We start from the raw sequence: 23,803 nt of genomic DNA on the forward strand, positions 1-23,803 counted from the left end.
CAGGCTCTTCTGCCAGGGGAGGTCTACAGGACGCTCTGCTACATGACACCAGTATTATAAATTTAATATGGTGGGTGGGGCATCCAGTTATAGATTATGCAATGGGAGCCAATAACTTGATGTTACACCTTTATGAACCCCAACTATAGTCTCCCTCCAATAAGTAACCAAAATACAATCCTAATTTTCCCGAATCAGCGTCTTTCTTTTTTTTAATGTTTCTCATAAACATATTACTTTTTCTTACAGGTATGAAGCAAGGGTCCAAGCCTGTACTCTGCTTGGATGTGCAGTAAGTGAATGGATGACTGGTCATACTATGGAGGCTCCCCCAGAATCGCAAGCTGCCCCCCTAATTGATGTTCAGAAGAACACTCAGGCACCATTACTGGCTTGGAATGGACCCCAACAACCAAATGGGAAAATCATAAGATATGATGTGTATCGCAGGAGGCTAAATGACCTCAGAGAAAAGTTGACCACAAAATTGGTCTTCAATGGGTCCTCATTGTCATTTCAGGATGAAGATTTGCAGCCATATACAGAGTATGAGTATCAGGTATGATTTCCAACATCGCCCGGACCCGTCACACTACTTACCTGCCCTGCGACGTCGCTGTGACCGGCGAACCGCCTCCTTTCTAAGGGGGCGGTTCGTTCAGCGTCACAGCAATGTCACAGCAGCGTCACTGAACCGCTGCCCAATAGAAGCGGAGGGTCGGAGATGAGCGGGACGAACATACCGCCCACCTCCTTCCTTCCGCATTGCGGGCGGGAGGCAGGTAAGGAGAGGTTCCTCGTTCCTGCGGTGTCACACGGAGCGATGTGTGCTGCTGCAGGAGCGACGAACTACATCGTTACTGCAGCAGCAACGATATTCGAGAATGGACCCCCATGTCACCGATGAGCGATTTTGCACGTTTTTACGACGATGCAAAATCGCTCATAGGTGTCACACGCAACGGCATCGCTAATGTGGCCGGATGTGCGTCACTAATTCCGTGACCCCAACGAGATCGCTTGAGCAATGTCGCAGCGTGTAAAGTGGCCTTTACTCAAGCATCTTTAGTCTTAGTATACAATGACCTGGTCTTATTCTGGGTCAATTTAATGCCGAGCATGCACCCTAAATCTTAAAGGGGAAAACTTTGACCTCATGCTGTGCCACAAAAAAATTAATTAGCAAATTTCAATTTGTAACATTGGATATTTCTTTGCCGATATTTACCAATTTGAGAAAACACCCTTAATTCTCCGTAAAGCGGAGAATATGGCAGGCAGACTTTCTGGAATTGGCCAATTACAAACTGCTAGCATGAAATATAAAATAGGTCCGCTGAGTAGACCCGGGGGAGAGTGCTATGGGGCAGCTATTTATTCACTGCGGATGAATTGATATGATTTTCTTGATTGTGTATTTTTATTTATGAGGCATAATTTATGAGCGGTGAAAAGCAAACTAAGATGAGTGATGAGTGGAAAGAGCAGGCGAGATAAATCACCGGCAGCCGAGGAACTGATGATTTTGATCGAATCTATTGAATCAGCTGTTGCCCTCAGCTATTAAAGATATTGGAAAGACCTTTTAATATATCCTTATCGCTCTCGTGGGAAAACCATAACTATTTCATTACATACCCATAGAAAGCAGATTATTAAATGACTTGCCTTTAGTCTTCTGTGTTCTATTACTTATAAGGGCTTTATAAGGTTTTTGCGCTGCGGGCATGTTTTACATTGCCGGGAATGTAGGCTGATTGGTGAAATACTTAATTTTCCAGGTTTTTTACATTTTAAAGTGAATTTTCATGTTAGATCAGTGGATATATAGTCAGAAAATACAGTCTGATTACATCTATGGTGGCTATTCTGACTCACGAAGATGTAGAACGTGGTGGTGCCTGAGCAGACCGCTTCTTCTTGGGCCCTTCGTATTGACCTGTACTCAGGTTCATATCGGTTCCTCAAATAGTATACTCACGTTCATATCGGTTCTTCAGATAGTGTAACGCGGACAGGAGACGACTCCAGGAAAAGAATGTTTTTAACGGAAAATCTTATATTGATGACAATGGGGCAAGTACAAAGAGTGATTTTTCTCTGGACAGCATACATAAGATGGCTGGTACGACAGACTAGACGGAGAAGAAGGGCGGGGAAACTGACATCACAGAGCTACAGGGAGAAAGTAGGGACAAAATACAGTGAAGTCAAAGCTTCTACCTAGGAACATAAAAGACAAAACAGAATAATGCAAAACAGTGAACAATTCCCAAGTCGTGGGACATGACATTGACACACCATAAACGTGCACCCTAATAGTGGGTATAGGGGAACTTCTGCAGATGACCAGGCTGTTACTGAAAATAAATCTCTATTCAAAGACCAGCACTGATATTACTGCAACATAGTGACCATATAGTGGTAGATACCAGTCCACCAGAACATACCAGAGGTTACAGTATCACTGTAGATGTTGACTTACAGCTGACATTCTTTCTAATGGAGTCGTTCACTTTTCCCAATTTTTCCCCCTCTTTTCCATTTGGCTTTGACCACCTTGACAGATTCTTCCAGTAACAGCTCATCTGCAAAGTTTACAAGAAAAACGCATTTCACTTCTTCCATTTCCAGCCCCGTCCCCATCTATTCACAATCTGTACAAACTCCTCATCGTACTGTAACCCTAATGCTGAGCTGCTGCTGTATTTTTCCCTGTTACTGGACCGGATGTGAAACACAAAAACACAGGTGATTTTAGTGTCCCACATAATAGTGCCACCACTGTGCACCTTATAACGTACCATAGATAAATTTAATGTACTATGCATGTGCAGCGTCCCACGAGGCAGATTTTTTAACCTACTCGTTGCTGGGTCGGGGGTGCAGATCCTCTGTGTCGTCACGGGGTGGCCTGGCCCGATTCTGTTGCCCCAAGCTGTGCAGGAAGGAGGATTGGACGGTGGCAGGGAGGATGGAGGTAGTAGTCGGAGGTTAGGAAAGTCTTTTAAGGTGATCGTGACACCACCTGTGGTATGTGGCCAGGGATGGGGGTCGCCGTTGGAGGCTCTCTTGCCGTGCAGATATTAAAGGGGGCTTTACACGGTAGCGATATCGCTAGCAATTTCTAGCGATAGCGACCGTGTAAGTACCCGCCCCGTCGCGCATGCGATTGTTTGTGATCGCTGCCGTAGCGAACATTATCGCTACGCAGCGTCACACATACTTACCTGGTCGGCGTTGTCGCTGTGACTGCCGAACAATCCCTCCTTCAAGGGGGAGGGACGTTCGGCATCACAGCGACGTCACCGCAACATCACTAAGCGGCCGGCCAATCAAAGCAGAGGGGCGGAGATGAGCAGGACGTAACATCCCGCTCACCTCCTTCCTTCCTCATTGGGGCCGGCGGCAGGTAAGGAGATGTTCCTCGCTGATGCGGTGTCACACATAGCGATGTGTGCTGCCGCATGAGCGATGAACCACAACGCTAAACAACCCTTACCGATTTTTGACTTTGGGACGACCTCTCCATGGTGAACGATTTTCACCATTTTTGAGGTCGCCTAAGGTCGCTGGTAAGTATTACACGCTGTGATATCATTAATGACGCCGGATGTGCGTCACTAACAACTTGACCCCGGCGACCAAACATTAACGATATCGTAGCGTGTAAAGCCCCCTTAAGTGCAGCCGGGATGGTGTCGCTCCCTACAGGTGGAGCAGGATTACCCCGGGGAGGATGGCGGGGGTGTGATGGCAGTCCCTGTTGGTGCCGCAACGCTGGGTGCCGGCGCCGGTAAAGGAGAGGCAGAGACGGGGGCTGTGGTTCCAAATCTTATTACTCACAGGTTGTTCAGACGCTGCTCCAGAGTACCGTTCTCTGCCACGATGGGCTCCAGCCGATCCCGGATCCATTGGCGGTCACCGCCAGTGCCCGTGAAAGTCTTTTATTGAAGTGTCCCTCGGTTGCTATCCGGAACCTGGGCCGAGCCTCCTGCTTCAAGCCACGGGCCCACGAAGAGAGAGAAACACTAAAGCAGGCTTTACACGCTACGATATCGTTAATTAATTATCGTCGGGGTCACGGTGTTTGTGAGGCACATCCGGCTTCATTAACGAGATCGCAGCGTGTAACACTTTTGAGCGACCTTAAACAATCACAAAAGCGGTCAAAATCGTTTGCCGCAGAAAGGTCGTCCTGAAACAAAAAATCGTTTAATGCTTATTAGCGATGTTGTTCCTCGTTCCTGCGGCACCACTGCACCATCGCTGTTTGTGACACCGCAGGAGCGACGAACATCTCCTTACCTGCCTCCACCGGCAATGCAAAAGGAAGGAGGTGGGCGGGATGTTACGTCCTGCTCATCTCCGCCCCTCCACTTCTATTGGACGCCTGCCGTGTGACGTCGCTGTGATGCTGAATGAACCGCCCCCTTAGAAAGAAAGCGGTTCGCCGGCCAGAGCGACGTCGCAGAGCAGGTATGTGCGTGTGACGCTGCCGTAGCGATAATATCGCACGTACAACGGGGGCAGGTGCTTTCGCGCTCGACATCGCTAGCCGATGCTAGCGATGTCGCAGCGTGTAAAGCCCGCTTAACTCCAGTTATCAGTGCTATATGTTATCCCAAGCTGTGCCCCAGCCCAGGAAGGTTCTGTCTAAAGTGTGATGGCTGCGCCTACTTCAACCTCATGTGGTGCCCGCCCCCAGTGGTTGTCCTAGCAAATAGGGAAGTCTCATGCTTCATGATGGCTGGGTACCCTGTCTGCCCTAGTCCAACCCTCTGTGAGTAAGCACCTGCTGTTGTTTGTGTGTATTTTGTGAAGGCACCAGCAGGTTAACTCCCTCCTGACCCAGGATAGATATTACCCCTGAAAAGTGGTGTAATACCCTGTGGTGCCTGAAGCCCAGGGGCGCCACACATGTGTCCTAGAAAACATCTATATGCAATGAGCCCTGCTTAGTAGAATTCAATCTTAGCTCTATAAATCTGTATATGCAATGAGCTCCATCAAGTGAAGTTCAATCCTAGCTGTATATGTCGCGGGCGGGGAGGACGCCGCCGCTGCTGGTCGCTCGCTAACGCCGGGTCCGGCGCTGCTGCGGCTGCTGCTCGGTGGTTCGAGCGGTGGGCCGGATCCGGGGACTCGAGCGGCGCTCCTCGCCCGTGAGTGAAAGGGTGGTTGGTTTGGGGGATTTAGTCCGTGACGCCACCCACAGGTTGTGGTGAAGATGGGCACCACCGCTGCTGGTGACGGGGATCCCGGGAGCGATGGTAGGGAGCAGCTGGAATGTTGTTTTCCCCCTCCGTGGGTAGGGGTCGGTGGTCCTGGGGCCCGGTGGTGTGATGGGGAGGCAGGGTTGGTGAGGTGCAGGGTTGCAGGGACAGCACGGCGCGGTGCCGGATGGCACGGGTGTACTCACTCAGCAAGAGATGCACAAACTCCTCGATAAACCAAACGGCTGGATGGACGGGTCCCGCAGCCGGCTGCAGTGTCACTCCCCGGACAGGTGATGGCGGCTGTCTTTCCCTGCACCTTGATATACTTGATTGACTACGATGGATCCCCAACGGTAGTCCGTTCCCCGGTGTATGGATGCCGGAGGAGCCCGTTTGCCCGCAGGCGCTGGCCCTTGGGTCTCTAGCCTTAGGTGGTAGCTGTATACCCTCACGGTGTGGGCGATTGCCTTCTATCGGGTCTTTGGCTGTTAGGAAACCCCTGGGGTTCCAGTCACACTCGGATTTGACTATTGTCGGCGGCTTCAAGCCTGGTCAGGGTCCGATGGCCCTGCCTGTGTGTGCTGGCTTCACTTCGCTCCCGGTCGGTACCGGCGGGCCAACGCCCGACCCCGGTCCTACGGTTCCGCGTTGCTTCACCACTCCTGCAGACGGCCACCACCGTCTGCCAACCTTGCTGTCAGTGCCTGGGCCACAAACCCAGACACCCAAGTGTTTACTCCTCACACTTCAAACTCCAAACTCGTTCTGTCACTTTTCCCGCCTCCAGGCCTGTGAACTCCTCGGTGGGTGGGGCCAACCGCTTGGCTCCGCCCCACCTGGTGTGGACATCAGCCCCTGGAGGGAGGCAACAAGGGTTTTGTGTTTGGCTAATGTTACTGTCTAATGGGGGTGGGGGTGTTTGTGTGTTATCTGTGACGACCTGGCTAGTCCAGGATGCCACATTCCCCCTTGGTGAAATGCAGACCGTCCGCGGGCTGCCCGTCCATCACCGGTTTTATTTTTTTTCAAAAACTGTAAAAACATAAATAACACGTTAACATTTCAAACATAAGCATTTTTGTTAGGACACTTGAACGTTGCGCATATATTTTTAATAATGACGGACGGACGGATGTCTTCCACTCTCCCACCCAAGCAACCTAGCCCTGATGCTGCCCCTAAGAAGTGGGCAGCACCCCTTGACCACAGTCCAGGTTCAGGCTGCCCGAGCGGGAACGGGTACGGTTACTCGCACCCAGCTGTCACTTCAGGGGACCCCACGTCCAGGGGGACCCCTGACCCCCCGGAGGATGGCCACCGGTCCTGGTGGTGGCCGGGCCCCAGCCTGCTCTGATGCGGGCCCTTCCTCCAATCTGCCTCTCCGGAGGCGGCAACGGTTTCCATCCCAACACTTATTTACAAACCCACAAGTTCGTGGGTGGCCTGCCAGTTCTCGGCCATGTCCATGAGTAGTTCCTCATGTGGGTAGTTAAAACACAGAGAGTCCCTCCGGGGACAACTTGCTGGCAATGGCCGGAATAATCACACAGATAATCAGATGAAAAACTCGGTTGATTTTTGTCATTCATTTAAACTGCTGAGGGTCCCAACGGGGAACAACTTGCTTGCAACGGAGGACCGCTGTCACTACTTGAGGTCGTACTCTTCTACGACCTCTTCCAGCTCAACATCCGGACGGCTTGGTGTAGGAGGGGGGGGCTGGGGCCGCATCTGCTCACCGCGGGTCTTCCTTTCCTTAACGTCCAGGGCGAACCAGCCCCTCTCCCCGCAGTGCTGGGTGTAAGTCACCAGGTTGCCCGGCAATAGATCGCGACCTGGGTGGCCCGTAGGAAGATGTGAGTTCACATCGTGGCGGGCCACAAACACTTCGGCCTCCAGGCCCGGCTCGTATATGAATCCGAACCCCCTCCGCGTGTCAAACTGACGGACTTGGCCTTCGTACACCGGGCCCCGCACCCGGAAGGTAGCATGGCGGAGTGCATCCTTTTCTTTAATTACTCGCGCCATTACTTCTGCCCTCTGCTACTCTCTGGCGGCAATCTCCTGGCCCAAGGGGTTTTGTTCCCTGTCCCAATAAGGGGCGTTGGCAGACCCCTGCGCCCGGGTCGGGCCCCGCTGGACCGCGCCCACACCGGCCACTACCGGTACTCTCTCGTGAGGGTCCTGCGGTGACGTGGCCTGTACTGCTGCTGTGTAGTGGCGGCGCGGCGCAGCCTCAGCCGAGAATTCAGGGACAGTTGGCCTCACCGGTTGGGCCTTCGGGCCGGCAGCGGCCGGTTCTTCCACGGCCGGGCGGACTGCCGGAGCCGGGACGGTCTCAGGTGCGGCCATTTCCGGGGCCAACGGCTTCTCGTCGCGGACGGCTACTTCCTGCGGGGCCTTCCATGGCAGAGGGAGGGATACAGGCCGTTCCCGAACAACGCCCCCAGGCCGGTCCTCTAGGGCGGACGGGTTGGATTCCGCTACCGGTGTTGGGGGTAGCGGACTGAGCGGAGGGGCAACAGCAACCGGTACGGATGGCGGGAGAGGCAGGAGGGTGAGCGGGCGCAGGCCGGGCCCCTCAGCTGCAGCGGCCGGTCCTTCTCGGACACAGGGGCGTGGGTCGCTTACCCACTCCTCCAACTCTGCCTCCACTTCGCGCCTCCGCACGGCCGCCGCCACTTCCTCCATCTCAGCCACCCAGCGCTCCATCAAGAACCGGACCTGGGCTTGAAAGCGTCAGCACATTTGTGCGGTCCGGGCTTCCACCCACGCCACTGTTCCTGGCGTGGGCTGGGGGCTTTCCGCGGTGCTGGACGGACGGGACATCGTACGCAGCAGTGTTCCAGGAACCAAATGTTTGCAGAGTCATGGCGTCCCCGCTTTTATAGCCTTGGCTACATTAGGCAGACACACACCCGCCCCCTTTTGGTACTCTTCAGCACTTCTGTTTGTTGGGGGCGGGGCTTCGCTTTCGCGCCTTCCCTGCTCGGAGAAGACGCTCGAGCGGGAGACTTTCACGCCAAGATGGCGGCGCTTCAAAATTTTCGGCTGGACACCGCCGGCGGAGATCACAAGGCACACTTCTACTGGTAAGTAGAAGGGTTCAATCCTGTTCGTGACGCCAAGTTGTCGCGAGCGGGGAGGACGCCGCCGCTGCTGGTCGCTCGCTAATGCACGGGTCCGGCGCTGCTGCGGCTGCTGCTCGGTGGCTCGAGCGGTGGGCCAGAACCGGGGACTCGAGCGGCGCTTCTCGCCCGTGAGTGAAAGGGGTGGTTGGTTTGGGGGATTTAGTCCGTGATCCCACCCACGGGTTGTGGTGAAGATGGGCACCACCGCTGCTGGTGACGGGGATCCCGGGAGCGATGGTAGGGAGCAGCTGGGATGTTGTTTTCCCCCTCCGTGGGTAGGGGTCGGTGGTCCCGGGGCCCAGTGGTGTAATGGGGAGGCAGGTTTGGTGAGGTGCAGGGTTGCAGGGACAGCGCGGCGTGGTGCCGGATGGCACGGGTGTACTCACTCAGTAAGAGATGCACAAAGTCCTCGGTAAACCAAACGGCTGGATGGACGGGTCCCACAGCCAGCTGCAGTGTCACTCCCCGGACAGGTGATGGCGGCTGTCTTTCCCTGCATCTTGATGTACTTGATTGACTACGATGGATCCCCAATGGTAGTCCGCTCCCCGGTGTATGGATGCCGGAGGAGCCCGTTTGCGTGCAGGTGCTGGCCCTTGGGTCTCTAGCCTTAGGCAGTAGCTGTATACCCTCACGGTGTGGGCGGTTGCCTTCTATCGGGTCTTTGGCTGTTAGGAAACCCCTGGGGTTCCGGTCACACTCGGATTTCACTATTGTCGGCGGCTCCAAGCCTGGTCGGGGTCCGATGGCCCTGCCTGTGTGTGCTGGCTTCACTTCGCTCCCCGGTCGGTACCGGCGGGCCAACGCCCGACCCCGGTCCTACGGCCACCACCGTCTGCCAACCTTGCTGTCAGTGCCTGGGCCACAAACCCAGACACCCAAGTGTTTACTCCTCACACTTCAAACTCCAAACTCGTTCTGTCACTTTTACCGCCTCCAGGCCTGTGAACTCCTCGGTGGTTGGGGACAACCGCTTGGCTCCGCCCCACCTGGTGTGGACATCAGCCCCTGGAGGGAGGCAACAAGGGTTTTGTGTTTGGCTAATGTTACTGTGGGGGTGGGGGTGTATGTGTATTATCTGTGACGACCTGGCTAGTCCAGGGCGCCACATATACATCTATATACAGTGAGCTCCCCCTAGTGGAGTTTAATCCTAGCTGTATACATCTATATACAGTGAGCTTCCCTTAGTGGAATGCAATCCTAGCTGTATACATCTTTATCCAGTGAGCTTCCCCAGTAGAGTTTAATCCTAGCTGTATACATCTATATACAGTGAGCTCCCCCTAGTGGAATTCAATCCTAGCTATATACATCTATATACAGTGAGCTTCCCCTAGTGGAGTTTAATCCTAGCTGTATATATCTATATACAGTGAGCTTCCCCTAGTGGAGTTTAATCCTAGCTGTATATATCTATATACAGTGAGCTTCCCCTAGTGGAATGCAATCCTAGCTGTATACATCTTTATCCAGTGAGCTTCCCCAGTAGAGTTTAATCCTAGCTGTATACATCTATATACAGTGAGCTCCCCTAGTGAAATTCAATCCTAGCTGTATACATACGTAGTGAGCTCCCTCTACTGGCGTTCAATCCTAGCGTTATACATCTTTATGTAGTGAATTCCTTCTAGTGTAGTTTAATCCTAGCTGTATACATCTATATGCAGTTAGCTCTCTCTAATGGAATATAATCCTAGCTGTATACATCTGTATATGCAGTTAGCTCCCTGTATTGGCATTCAATCCCAGCTGTATACATCTATATGCAATGAACTCCCCCTAGTGGAGTTCAATCCTTACTGTATACATCTATATGCAGTGAGCTCCCTGTAATGGCGTTTAATCCCAGCTGCATACATCTATATGCAGTGATGTCCCCCTAGTGGAGTTCAATCCTTACTGTATACATCTATATGCAGTGAGCTCCCTGTAATGGAGTTTAATCCCAGCTGCATACATCTATATGCAATGAGGTCCCCCTAGTGGAGTTCAATCCCAGCTGTATACATCTATATGCAATGGGGTCACCCTAGTGGAGTTCAATCCTAGCTGTATACATCTATACACAGTGAGCTCCCCCTAGAGGAATTCAACACTAGCTGTATACATCTATATGTAGTGAGCTCCCCCTAGAAGAGTTTAATCCTAGCTGTATACATCTATATGCAGTGAGTTCCCTATAGTGGAGTTTAACCCCAGCTGTATACATTTGTATGTAATGAGCTCCACCTAGTGGTGTTCAATCCTAGCTTTGTATATTTATATGCAGTGAGCTCCCCCTAGTGGTGATTGCATGTATCCTAAATTACCGTATAATCCTTTTCAGGTCAGAAAAAACAAAATTAGCCATACAGATATATTCTGAAATTAAGAGCTTTGCACCTAAATAAGAATATTGGACATTAATTTTAGTAAAGTCGTAGTGTATATATATATATATATATATATATATATATATATATATATATATATTCTCATTTGTGGAGGTAATGAATCTTGCTGCTTGTCGCTATGATTTCTCTGCATACCTCTGCCGCAGCTGATGATGACTGATGTAGCAGTGCGGGGCAGTGTTATTGCTTCACGTGTTGGTACTATATTTTGTATCACGTAAGGATTGAAACAAAGTAACACAAAAATTCTGAGTAAAAACAAAACTCATTTCGGCTGCTGTGAAATCTACAGAACCACAAAAGCTTAGTAAGGAATATGGCTCAGAAAATCGCTTAGGCGGTCGTTTTGTATCGCCATTTAGATCAATCTTCCTGATTGATCACTGTGTAATTGGCCATTATTGAGCCTAATTTAACCCTATAAACCTTCCCATCCATATCCTCCGTCTATGGCTGGTGACATCCCCACAAAGAACTTACTGATGCAAATGCCGACCCCATCCGACCTTTCGCGATATTCGTGTTTAATTATACAAATGATTTGTGATAAATAAGATTACACCTTCTCCCATATGTTTATTCACTCCTTGATGAAAGCAAAATTTAATTTTCTATGCAAATTTGGTGGAAATATGCTTAATAAGTGCTGAGTGTTATTTAGTCCGCAAATCGCGCGGTTTCTATTGGTAGGTTAATGCAGACATTTCTCAATACTGAATATCTAATAAACTCTGTCTGGGGTCTCCAGGTTACAGATAACCAGTATTTACGGTATTATGATGTGCAATAGTTGTTTCTACAGTGTACCGATGTAGCAGAGCTGAGTTTGTCATGTGACCTGTGGATTTCTATAGGGTTCATAGCGTCTCATCACTATCTTTGGAGCTTTGGAGCCAAAAAAGCTCCCCTTATCGATATTCAAAGTACCAATATGGTCTTGTTGACACTTTGGTGGCCAGAAGAGCATTATTTGTTTGCCTCCTTTGCAAGTATACTTTTGCTACTATATAACAGAGCACAGGACACTGCGCTTTTCTAAAAAGTATGCCACCCCTCCCTCCAAAAAAAAGTTCAAAATTGGTGTTATTGTCACTCTTAACCCATAATGTTGCCATAATTGGAGCCTCTGACGACAGCTGCAGATTGTACTGAGCAGTGTAAGGCAGGCTTTGCACGTTGCGACATCGCAAGCCGATGCTGCGATGTCGCACGCGATAGTCCCCGCCCCCGTCGCAGGTACGATATCTTGTGATAGCTGGCGTAGCGAAAATTATCGCTACGCCTGCTTCACATGCACTCACCTGCCCTGCGACCGTCGCTCTGGCCGGCGACCCGCCTCTTTCCTAAGGGGGCGGGTCGTGCGGCGTCATAGCGACGTCACACGGCAGGCGGCCAATAGCGGCGGAGGGGCGGAGATGAGCAGGATGTAAACATCCCGCCCACCTCCTTCCTTCTGTATAGCCGCCGGCGGCAGGTAAGGAGATGTTCCTCGCTCCTGCGGCTTCATACACAGCGATGTGTGCTGCCGCAGGAACGAAGAACAGCATCGTACCTGTCGCGGCAGCGTAATTATGAAAAAGTCGGAGCCTGCACCGATGATATGATAACGACGCTTTTGCGCTCGTTAATCGTATCATCTAGGATTTACACACAACGATGTTGAAAGTGACGCCGGATGTGCGTCACTTTCGATTTGACCCCACCGACATCGCACGTGCGATGTTGCAACGTGCAAAGCCGCCCTAAGATTTTGTCATGCCCACGGCGAAAGGGAAAGGAAGGGGACCCCTGTGTCTAGGGAGAGGAAGACCCCTGACCAAACTTACTCCTGGTCCCTGGGGTCTCTTACCACCCTAGATAGGTTTCGCACCTATGCGCCAAGCCGGATACCTGGCCCTAGGTATCCCTGGAGCTGGACGCTAAATAGGAAACGGATGGGATGAGCTCTTTGTTAACTCCACCAAACAACTATAGAAGACACAAGGAGGACACACAGGGGGAAAAGCATGAACTACTTATCAATGGATGACTCGGGTAGAAGTTCTGTAAATTTTTCAGCAACGATACCACAGATGAGAGCAAGCCACCTGCTTGCAACCTCGGCTTGAATGAACTGAACTGAAAAATATCACCAGCACCAGTCCAAAGGAAGAAAGGGTAATTAAATGCCAAGAGAATACTGATAATCAAAAGCTAAACAGAAGTTGAGCTGCTGATGTTTCCAAAACAGAGAGAGATGAATCCAGCAGGAAAGCTACCTATACCAATGAATACTGACAGCAGGAACAATGGAAAGTCAGGGAGAATTCTGCACAGCCAAACACTGTGTCCTTCGATGGACAGAAATTACATGACTGTGTCACACGTGACACAATCTATCAGACATTTCAGCAGGAAGGAAGGACACTGAGGAGCAGTCATTCACACCAGTTAGGAAGATATGTAACAGCCGCAGGGAGGAGGACACTGTGAAGCTGTTAATCAGGCCAGCTAGTTGGAGATTCAGCAGCAAAGAAGAAGGACACCATGAAGTTGTCAATCATGCTAGGTCCTACTTGTTTCAGCATCAGGGAGGAAGACACTAGGGAGTTGTCAGAGATGCAGATGTAGTGCCTCTGAAATGTCAGTCGCTGCAGGGTATTGCATCTCAGTAAAGGTGCAGTACTCATCCCAGGTATGGAAGAGGTTAACCACTGGTGTTCACCACTTACACAACACACAGCTTAGCAGCCAGCCACTGGAACTGGGCTAGAGTTGGTCACCATAGCAACGGAACTTTCTCAGCACTAGTGAGTCATCAGGAAGGTGGGGGCAGCATGAGGGAAGTTAGAGAACACATAGACTTTTACTTCAGAATAGTCTGGGACACAGAACAAACGGTCACTGGAGAGAGTGCTTCAGAGCTTTCCCAGTTAGGACCAGCCTGACTGGAAGAAGCAGGAGACGACCGGTGGAGTTGAGGAGACAGAGGAGCAACACGGTAGCTGGAGGTTGAGCTCAATAGCTCCCTCAGTACCAGCACAGTTCAGGGTGCAGAGCCCTAGGGTGGCATACACTTGAGGTTGTGCCATCAGAATCTACCAGACAGGGGTATTTCACGTCTCTCTGGCCACCAAAGATCCCGGGGCACAGCAGCAGACAGAGTCAGGAGTTAGAACCATGGTCGGGCCCACATTTGATTCACGCTGCCTGCGAACGGGACAGGAACTTAACCACTAAAGGCAGGGGTCCCCAAGTAGCTTCACACCACGGTGATCCACACTACAAAGCGAAAGGAAGCAAGGTCTCACACTTCACAATACCGGTGGTGGCCTCTGAACTATCCGGGATCGGCTGGGCCCATCACGGCGGAAACCGGCACTCTGAGGGTGACGACCTAACAGTGAGTAAAGACCTTGAACCGCACCCACTGTGTCAGACTATCATTGCCGTCACCCCACGCTCTGGCGCCACCGATCACTACCACCTCCGTCGTCCTCCTTGGAGCACTCTCTACCTGTGGGGAGCCGAACCGTCCAAGCTGCGACACCATCCGCCCCAGAAGACATCACTCGCAGCGGCGACTAATCCTTGGCTGCATACCACAGGTGGCGTCACGAGACAACAACCCCTTACATCCTCATCATCCCACCGTCAGTCCTATCCCTTCATCCCTTTGTGGACACCTCAGGGTCACAAAATCGGGCAGAGCCACCCGTGACATCCCCTGTCCCTCACCGGCCCGGTGAAGAGTATTCCCAAGGGTGCTCCACAGAGATGCAGAGATGTAGCAGCAAGGACTAGGACAATGAAGTGCTATCTATTAGGCTCTGTAGGTAGTGATTCAGTAGCAGGGAAGGCAGATACTGAGCAGCTCTAAATCTGTCTAGGTGGGTGAAGATTCAGTAGCAGGGAGGAGGGAAACTTGAAGAGCTGTCAACAAAGCTTGGTGGGTGGAGATTGAGATAAATTGTCATAAAAAATTATACGGCCATTCTGACATGGATTTTCAGAGTAAGGACATCAGGTTTAAGATATCTATTTAATAATTTTTCCAGTTTGTATTGTGAAATCTGGTGACGGACGATCTTTACTGGAGCCTCAAAGTCACAGTGTGATGTCACCTCTGCTACACTCACCTCAAAATTATGTAGAATTATAACCCCCACCATGAAATAGCTGCTCATCTACATTGCTCAATTGTGCATACGTTTTTCTTATTTTTTCTGTGACGATATAAGAGCGTGATGAATGAAATAGGCAAGTGAATATTGCCATCTGCTGGTTAAAAAGGACAAGCAGGAACTGAAGAATAGAGCATCCGTTCTCTCAAGGGAAGAGTTTAGAGGAGACGTCGGGTCATGTGACAGTTGTGGCACAGTTGGTTAATATAAAAGCCAAGGTGAGTGGGAGTTAGCGCCAAGACTTGGAAGGAAGTAGACATGTGAGCAGAAGAGGGCCCTATAACAGTCGTATACGTACTTCTGAGAGACCTGATACCAGAGAAAACCTGAGTTATACCAAACACAGACTCCAGAAGGGCCCCAAAGTTCGAATACTGAATACCAACTACGGACTCCATAAGGAACCCAAAGATCTAATACCGAAGACTGAATACTGAGCACCAACTCCTGAAGGAACTCAAAGATCTAATACCGGAAACTGAATACTGACCACTAACTCCTGAAGGAACTCGAAGACCGAACACTGAGGACCAAATGCCATTTCCAGACCATGTCGAGAAGAAGATCCAAGTGAGCCGCACCATTGCTTCTTGTCCAGACGTGCAGTACTTAGTGAGCCTGTGTGTTCAAAGATTGAGTTTTTTTTAGATAAGTGGGATTGTGGCAAAAGCTGTGGTGATGCGGATGCTTCCCTGACAGAAAGACCGGGGTTCAATTAACATTGGTAGTATCTGTGATCAAGTGCCTAAGCTGCTGAAAGCAGAAATATTGCATAATTACTTTGTACATTATTGACTGTGTTTTGATCTTTTGATGTTTCCTATAATAGCTGTCCCTTGCGTATGTCTTATGTTGTATTTACTGCGTCATTGCATCATAGGAACCTACTTGGCATAGTCAGCAGGATGCAAGATTCCAGCACAGAAATGGCAGGCCAGTCAGTGATTGAGTCCATCAGGGCCAGCCATGCTTAGCAACTTGCCAAAGTTTACAGGGAACAATATGTCATAGCGAGACTGGGTAGAATGGCTGAAAAACATGTTAAGCATGTGTGGCGCCCTGGGCAAGCCAGGACGTCACAAACACTACACCAACACACCCCACACTCCCGGTCAGGCACACCAAAGTCAGACAAAAACCCTTGTTGCCTCCCTCCAGGGGCTGATGTTCACACCAGGGGGCGGGCCAGGCGGTTGGCCCCGCCCACCGAGGAGTACACCGTCCTGGAGGCGGGAAAAGAGGAGAGATGAGTTAGGGAAGTGAAAGTGAGAGGAAGGAAAGTGGTGAAGGAGCAGACAGAAAGTGGTCCGGGTGTGTGGCCCGGACGGAACAGCAACGTTGGCAGACGGTGGTGGCCGTCTGCAGGAGAGGCCTATTGGAGCTAGCCGTAAGGACCGTGGACGGGCGGTGGCCCGGCGGTACCGGACCAGTACGCAAAGAGAAGCCAGCACCATCAGGCAGGGGCTTACGGACCCCGGCAAGGCTAGGAGTCGCCGTGAATTTGTCAAATCCGTTAGCGAAGGGAACATCCTGGGTTTCCCAGCAGCCAAGTCCCGACAGAAGGCAACAGTCCAACCGAGAGAGGGAAACACAGTCACCGCCAAGGCTAAAGTTCCCAGGGCCAGAGCCTGCGGGCAAAAGGGGCTCCTTCAGCAACCTTCAAGCTGGGGAGCGGGTTACCGGTGGGAACCTATTGGAACCGTTTACACTACACAGGTGCAGGGAAAGGCAGTCACCATCAACCTGCCGGGAGAAACAACACCGCAGCCGTCTGTGAGACCCGTCCATCCAGCCGTTTGTTTTACCGGAGACTCTGTGTACATTGGCTGAGTGAGTACCACCGTGACGTGCGGCACAGCGCTGCCCCCGCGACCCTGCACCTCGCCAGGCCCCGTAACCCGCCTGCCATCCATCCCTACCCCATCACCGGGCCCTGGGACAACCAACCCCCTCACCCACGGAAGGGAGGACTAACATCCAGGCTGCTCCCTGTCATCGCTCCCGGGATCCCCGTCCAGAGCAGCGGTGGTGTCACCAATCTCACCACAACCGTGGGTGGCGTCACGGACAATATCAAATCCCCACAATCAAACCCCCCCCTTTTCACTCACGGGCGAGGAACGCCGCTCGAGTCCCCGGGATCCGGCCCACCGCTCGAGCCACCACCGAGCAACCGTAGCAGCAGCCGGACCCGAGCAGTGGGAGAGCGCAGCGTCCCCTCCTCCGCCTGCGACAACTTGGCGTCATGAACAGGATCTTACCGCTCTGCCGTTTGGTAGAGGTGCGCCTTGTTACCGCCGGAGGTGTCCGGCCGGAAAATTTGATAAGCCGCCATCTTGGGCGCGAAAGATTCCCGCTCGAGCGTCTCCTCGAGCAGTGGAGGCGCGAAGGCCAAAACCCCGCCCCTGTAGAGGAGGAGCCGGAAAGAGACTAAGAGGGACTGATGGCGTTTGGCCGCATGTAGCCCGCGGCTATACAAGCAGGGACGCCGGGACCCCACGATTCACTGACCCCTGCAAAGAATGTCCGCTCCACCCAGCTATACGGAGGCTACCGAGCCGGTGCTTGGAACAGCGGCATGGCTGAGGGCCCGAACGGCAGGGATCTGCCGACACTACCGGAGTCAGATATGTAGGCTGATGGAGCAGTGGACCGCGGAGGTGGAGGAGGTAGCTGCAGTTGCCCGGGTGTATGGAATGGAGGCCATGATGGAGGAGCTGGTGAGTGACCCACGGCCCTGTGTCCCCGAGGGACTGGCCGTTGCGGCTGAGGGACCCGGTCTACCCCTGGCCCCCATGCCGCCTCCGTCCTCCTTGCCCGTGCACCGCGCTGCGCCTGGCCCGTCGGGCGTACACCCCTTCATAGCAGTGGCTGAGAGAGTGGCGAACCTGGAGACTGCGGCAGCTGGCGGCAACCCGCCTGGTGCAGGGACGGATGATAGTGACTCCGGGCCTGATACCGAGCCCGTTTCGGAAGAGGACGAAGGAGTCGTCACCCTGCATGACATGGAAGCCACTTACATTCCCCGGAGCGGAAATAACGGGTATCGGGCGGCCCTTCCTCGCCGCGCCTGCTATGCGCTGGAGGGGCTGGTGCCCGTGTTCTTCCACCCAGAGCCGGGTGGGGAGGACGAAAGTGCACCATGAGGGCAGCGGTCTCCCGTTGCAAGTTGTCCCCTTTGGGACCACCAGTGTGTGTTGAAAGTACCGTTTTGGAAGTTTTTAAAGAATGATAAGTGAATGATAACCGAAGATGTCACCAGATTAACAAACCTTGATTGGAACCGGTCTTTGCCGGCAACTGTTGTCCCCGTGGGGACTGTTTGCAAATTATACGTAGAAACTACTACGGACAAGCCCGAGAACTGGCAGGGCAACCACGAACTTGTGGTGTGTAAATAAAAATGTTGTTTTTTGGCTTTACCGTTACCGCCTCCGGAGAGGCTGATTTGGAGGATGGGCCTGGAGGGAAGTGATGGCCCAGGCCCGCCACTACCGCAACCGGTGGCGATGCTCCGGGGGTTTCAGGGGTTCCCCATGGACGTGGGTCCCCTGAAAAGGACAGAACCCGCTCGGGTAACTTGTGCTGGACTGGGGTCAAGGGGTGCTTGTGAAGATGTAATTTACCCTCTCACTGTATATGCTGTACAGATTCCTATTTCAAGCTGGGTTCATTGTCTTATTTGAACTACTTCTGTGTACATTTCTATTGTTGTAGGTAATCACCTCCCTAAAATGCAAGGTTATATCCTCTTGAGGCACTTCCATCCCTGGGAGTAGGGGGAGGTGGGCCTAGAGTCCAACTAGTGTAAACTCTGCTTACCTGGGAGATTCAGGCAGAGTGAGCTGAAACTTGAAGGGAGCAGGAGCTCCAGCCTGTGTGGCTGTGGACACGGACGGAGCTAGGCCTGTGTGGCGGCCCGTGGGATTGTGTGGAACTCTTTGGACTACTGTAAGGACGATTGCTTTGTAATCCGGTCCGAGGATTGTCGGGAAGGCCCCCGAATCTGTTTTACGTGGACTTATCGTGTGCTGTTCTTGCATTCCTGTTAATAAACCTGTTGGATCGTCCCTCGGCCTCGTCCATCCTTTGCTCTGTTGTACACCCCCGTCACAAACTGGTTGGCAGCGGCGGGATCAGAGCAGAAGAAATGGAGGACAACAGCCAATCGACGTCTGAAACCAGAACCTCAGGATACAGGAACTGGACTGTGGCGAGTCTACAAACAAAGGCCCGTGAATTAGGTGTCGGCTACAAAGGACTCTCTAAGGAGCAACTAATTGAGGCATTGGAACACGCTTGCCTGCAAGATGGCACCGAGGAACAATTTCCACAGCAAGGGGAGCAAAGACGGGAGCCGGAGGTGAATACCCAAAAAAGTCAATGGGTTGTGTGGTACAAGGAAAAGATGGCACTGCTTGGAGATGAGGCCACCATAGAAGATAAGAGGGAGGCCATGCGTGGAGCTGAAGAGAAGGAGCGCAGGATGGAGGAGATGGCATTGCTGGATAAGCAGCTCGCTGTGGAAGCCGCGAGAGGTTCCAGACAGACTGTAACCCCAGCACCCATCATGAGGGAACTTCCCAGAGTGTCCCGCAAAGACTTCAAGCAGTTTAATGAGGCTGCTGGTGACATTGAGGGCTTCTTCCAGGACTTTGAGCATCAGTGTCGATTAATGGAAGTCCCAGAAAGGGAGCGCGTCCGGCATCTGGTTGGGCTCTTAGAGGGTGGAGCTGCTGCAGCCTATAGAGCTATGGACCATCGGTGGAACTGTGAGTATGCGGCTATTAAACAGACTATTCTAGAACATTATGCTGTAACGCCAGACACTTAGAGGACTCAGTTCCGTACTCTAGCATGTGATGAGGAAGTGTCCTTCAAGATGTATGCCCACAAACTCAAACATCTGTGGCATCGTTGGTTGGAGGCAGAGGAGGCCTTAACCTTGGAGACCGTCCTCCAGGTCCTCCTAAAAGAGTAGTTTTACTTCAAGTGCCCCGCTGAGATCCGGGAATGGGTGCGTGAGAGAAAACCAGCGACAGTGGAGGAAGCTGCTGCTCTAGCTGATGAGGCTCTCACCATCAAGCCTCAGTGGAGGGTTCTGTTGGAGGATGGAGAGACGCCTAACAGCTCCACAACACCGGATGCCCCCAGTTATTCTGTCCCCATTGTTCCCCGTTCCTCTAAGCCACCACATGTTGATACCCGTGTTAATGTGCCTCCAGTTGCTTCTACTGCACTTTCTGGAATACGCCGGGGAGAGGAAGTAACAGAGCGCAGGTGTTATGTTTGTAGGCATCCCGGGCATTTGCAGGCCTCATGCCCAGCCAGGCCATGGAGGAATCATCCTCAAACCCCTACAGCACCTTCAGGTGGGAGCCGGCCTCCAAGTTCCCCTACCCCTTACCCAAGAGGACGCCTTGGATGGAGGGAGACCCAGCTCAGATGCTATCAATGTGGACAGCCAGGGCATCAGCAAGTCTCCTGCCCAGCTGTTCAAATGAGGACTGATCCTGCGCCCAATCGGATTGTTAATTATTTACAGCCCAGCGCCATGGAGGAAGATGTGGCACCGCTATGTGAGGACTGGCCTAGTGACTCAGCCCATGTTGCACCACCAGGAGTTTACGGGGTGCGACCTGCAGTTATGACGACTTCTGCTCATCGAGGTAAGCACTTGCAGGAGGTTGTGCTGGATGGACAGAGACTTGTTGGATTTTGTGACTCGGGTGCTTTCCTCACACTGGCTGATCCCCGAGTGGTTCGGCCTGAGGCAATCCATAGAGGACCTGGGATTGTCATTGAACTGGCTGGTGGACAATGGAGGACTATTCCCACAGCCACTGTGGATCTGAGCTTTGGTTTTGGGGTCAGGCGATGTGTGGTTGGGGTGATGGGTGGTCTGCCTGCAGCTGTTCTCCTGGGCAATGATGTGGGAGAGCTACGATGCCAATTCGTGGCTGCATGAAGCCACATGTAAGTAACGCTCTGCCTGTGTGTACTTAACCAGTGACCTGTAGAGGTCCCTAGTACGTACACAAGTTGGGAGGGGGAGGGATTGTGAAGATGTAATTTACCCTCTCACTGTATATGCTGTACAGATTCCTATTTCAAGCTGGGTTCATTGTCTTATTTGAACTACTTCTGTGTACATTTCTATTGTTGTAGGTAATCACCCCCCTAAAATGCAAGGTTATATCCTCTTGAGGCACTTTCATCCCTGGGAGTAGGGGGAGGTGGGCCTAGAGTCCAACTAGTGTAAACTCTGCTTACCTGGGAGATTCAGGCAGAGTGAGCTGAAACTTGAAGGGAGCAGGAGCTCCAGCCTGTGTGGCTGTGGACACGGACGGAGCTAGGCCTGTGTGGCGGCCCGTGGGATTGTGTGGAACTCTTTGGACTACTGTAAGGACGATTGCTTTGTAATCCGGTCCGAGGATTGTCGGGAAGGGCCCCCGAATCTGTTTTACGTGGACTTATCGTGTGCTGTTCTTGCATTCCTGTTAATAAACCTGTTGGATCGTCCCTCGGCCTCGTCCATCCTTTGCTCTGTTGTACACCCCCGTCACAGTGCTGCCCATTTGCTTAGGGGCAGCATCAGGGCCAGGTTGCTTGGGTGGGAGAGAGCGGAAGCCGAAACTGTTTAGTAACGTTAAGAATGTGCCTCCCGATGTGGGAAGAAGTTAATATACTTGTAATCTGTTTTACCGTTTATCTTTTCAGTTGTGAAAATAAAGCCGGCGATGGACGGGCAGCCCGCGGACGGTCTGCATTTTACTAAAGGGGAATGTGGCGCCCTGGGCAAGCCAGGGCGTCACAAACACTACACCAACACACCCCACACTCCCGGTCAGGCACACCAAAGTCAGACAAAAACCCTTGTTGCCTCCCTCCAGGGGCTGATGTTCACACCAGGGGGCGGGCCAGGCGGTTGGCCCCGCCCACCGAGGAGTACACCGTCCTGGAGGCGGGAAAAGAGGAGAGATGAGTTAGGGAAATGAAAGTGAGAGGAAGGAAAGTGGTGAAGGAGCAGACAGAAAGTGGTCCGGGTGTGTGGCCCGGACGGAACAGCAAGGTTGGCAGACAGTGGTGGCCGTCTGCAGGAGAGGCCTATTGGAGCTAGCCGTAAAGACCGTGGACGGGCGGTGGCCCAGCAGTACCGGACCGGTACGCAAAGAGAAGCCAGCACCATCAGGCAGGGGCTTACGGACCCCGGCAAGGCTAGGAGTCGCCATGAATTTGTCAAATCCGTTAGCGAAGGGAACCTCCTGGGTTTCCCAGCAGCCAAGTCCCGACAGAAGGCAACAGTCCAACCGAGAGAGGGAAACACAGTCACCACCAAGGCTAAAGTTCCCAGGGCCAGAGCCTGCGGGCAAAAGGGGCTCCTTCAGCAACCTTCAAGCTGGGGAGCGGGTTACCGGTGGGAACCCATTGGAACCGTTTACACTACACAGGTGCAGGGAAAGGCAATCACCATCAACCTGCCGGGAGAAACAACACCGCAGCCGTCGTGGGACCCGTCCATCCAGCCGTTTGTTTTACTGGAGACTCTGTGTACATCATTGGCTGAGTGAGTACCACCGTGCCGTGCGGCACAGCTCTGCCCCCGCGACCCTGCACCTCAACAGGCCCCGTAACCCACCTGCCATCCATCCCTACCCCATCACCGGGCCCCGGGACAACCAACCCCCCCTACCCACGGAGGGGAGGACTAACATCCAGGCTGCTCCCTGTCATCGCTCCCGGGATCCCCGTCCAGAGCAGCGGTGGTGTCACCAATCTCACCACAACTGTGGGTGGCGTCACGGACAATATCAAATCCCCACAATCAAAACCCCCCCTTTTCACTCACGGGCGAGGAACGCCGCTCAAGTCCCCGGGATTCGGCCCACCACTTGAGCCACCATCGAGCAACCGTAGCAGCAGCCGGACCCGAGCAGTGGGAGAGCGCAGCGTCCCCTCCTCCGCCCACGACACATGCACCCTATGACGCCTGCCTTCAGGGCCGCCATCAGGGCATCACAACCGTGACTGGTGTACCAGGCACGGTGAAAAGGGAGAGGCCCGGGGTAATTACTTAGCTTTATTAAGCCCTGGGAAGGCCAGGCCCCTCTTTTCACTGGGCCCCAGTCACAGCAGCAGCAAAGGGCCCACAATGTCACTTCAGCCACTGCACATATGGCTAAATTGCATGCGAAGCCTTTCTATGGCATCGCATGCAAATTAGCCATGTGGCCGGAAGCAAGGTGAGTGGAGCAGAGCAGGGAGGTGGTGCGTCATCCCGCGGCCCACCGTGATGAGGACATCACTCTGTGACCTCATCACAGTGCTGCGGGCAATGCGTAGGTGGCAAGGACACGGCATTCGGCGGGGAATGGTAGGTGTTCCTTGAGCTGAAGATACTCGTAGGTGGTAGGGGGTGCCCCTGTCTTGCTTTAGCTCAGGGGTTGCAACCGTGGGCCACATGTGGCCTGCGATGACTTTTTCTGCAGCCCCCGGGCAGATTCCCAGGGGCAGCAGTGCTCGGGTGCTTGCGTGTACAAATGTGGTCAGGACTTACTGTGTGGTCGCGTTTAGCTGTGTGTCTGGAGTCCGCCCTCCAGTGTTGTGTGCCCGATCTGCAGTGCTGTCTCCCCCCCCCTGTGCTGTGTGCATCCCCCCAGTGCTGTTTATTACCCCCAGTGTTGTGTTCCTTTGTACCACCCCCAGTGCTTTTTGCCCCCCCCTAGTGATGTCTGTGCTCGCAATTACTGTCTGTGCCCCCTAGTTCTGTCCGTGCCCGCCTAGTAATGTCTGTGCGCATCCCCAGTGATGGTTGTGTGCCCCCCCAGTGATGTTTGCGTGGGGAGGATATTATACAGTGGAGCAGTGTGTGTGGGTATATTATACAGAGAGGC

General features: G+C 52.7%; 1 protein-coding gene across 1 annotated transcript in view; it reads left to right on the forward strand.

Annotated features, from left to right (window-relative positions):
- Positions 1 to 23,803, forward strand: part of USH2A (usherin) — a 1,098,211-nt gene that overhangs the window by 1,043,271 nt on the left and 31,137 nt on the right. Inside the window, exon 63 of the mRNA XM_075339131.1 lies at positions 250 to 559. Coding sequence (XP_075195246.1) covers positions 250 to 559 — 310 coding nt within the window. The remainder of the gene's footprint in view (positions 1 to 249; positions 560 to 23,803) is intronic.

Source organism: Anomaloglossus baeobatrachus, chromosome 3 (genome assembly GCF_048569485.1).
Source record: "Anomaloglossus baeobatrachus isolate aAnoBae1 chromosome 3, aAnoBae1.hap1, whole genome shotgun sequence".
Classification (NCBI taxonomy): Eukaryota; Metazoa; Chordata; class Amphibia; order Anura; family Aromobatidae; genus Anomaloglossus; species Anomaloglossus baeobatrachus.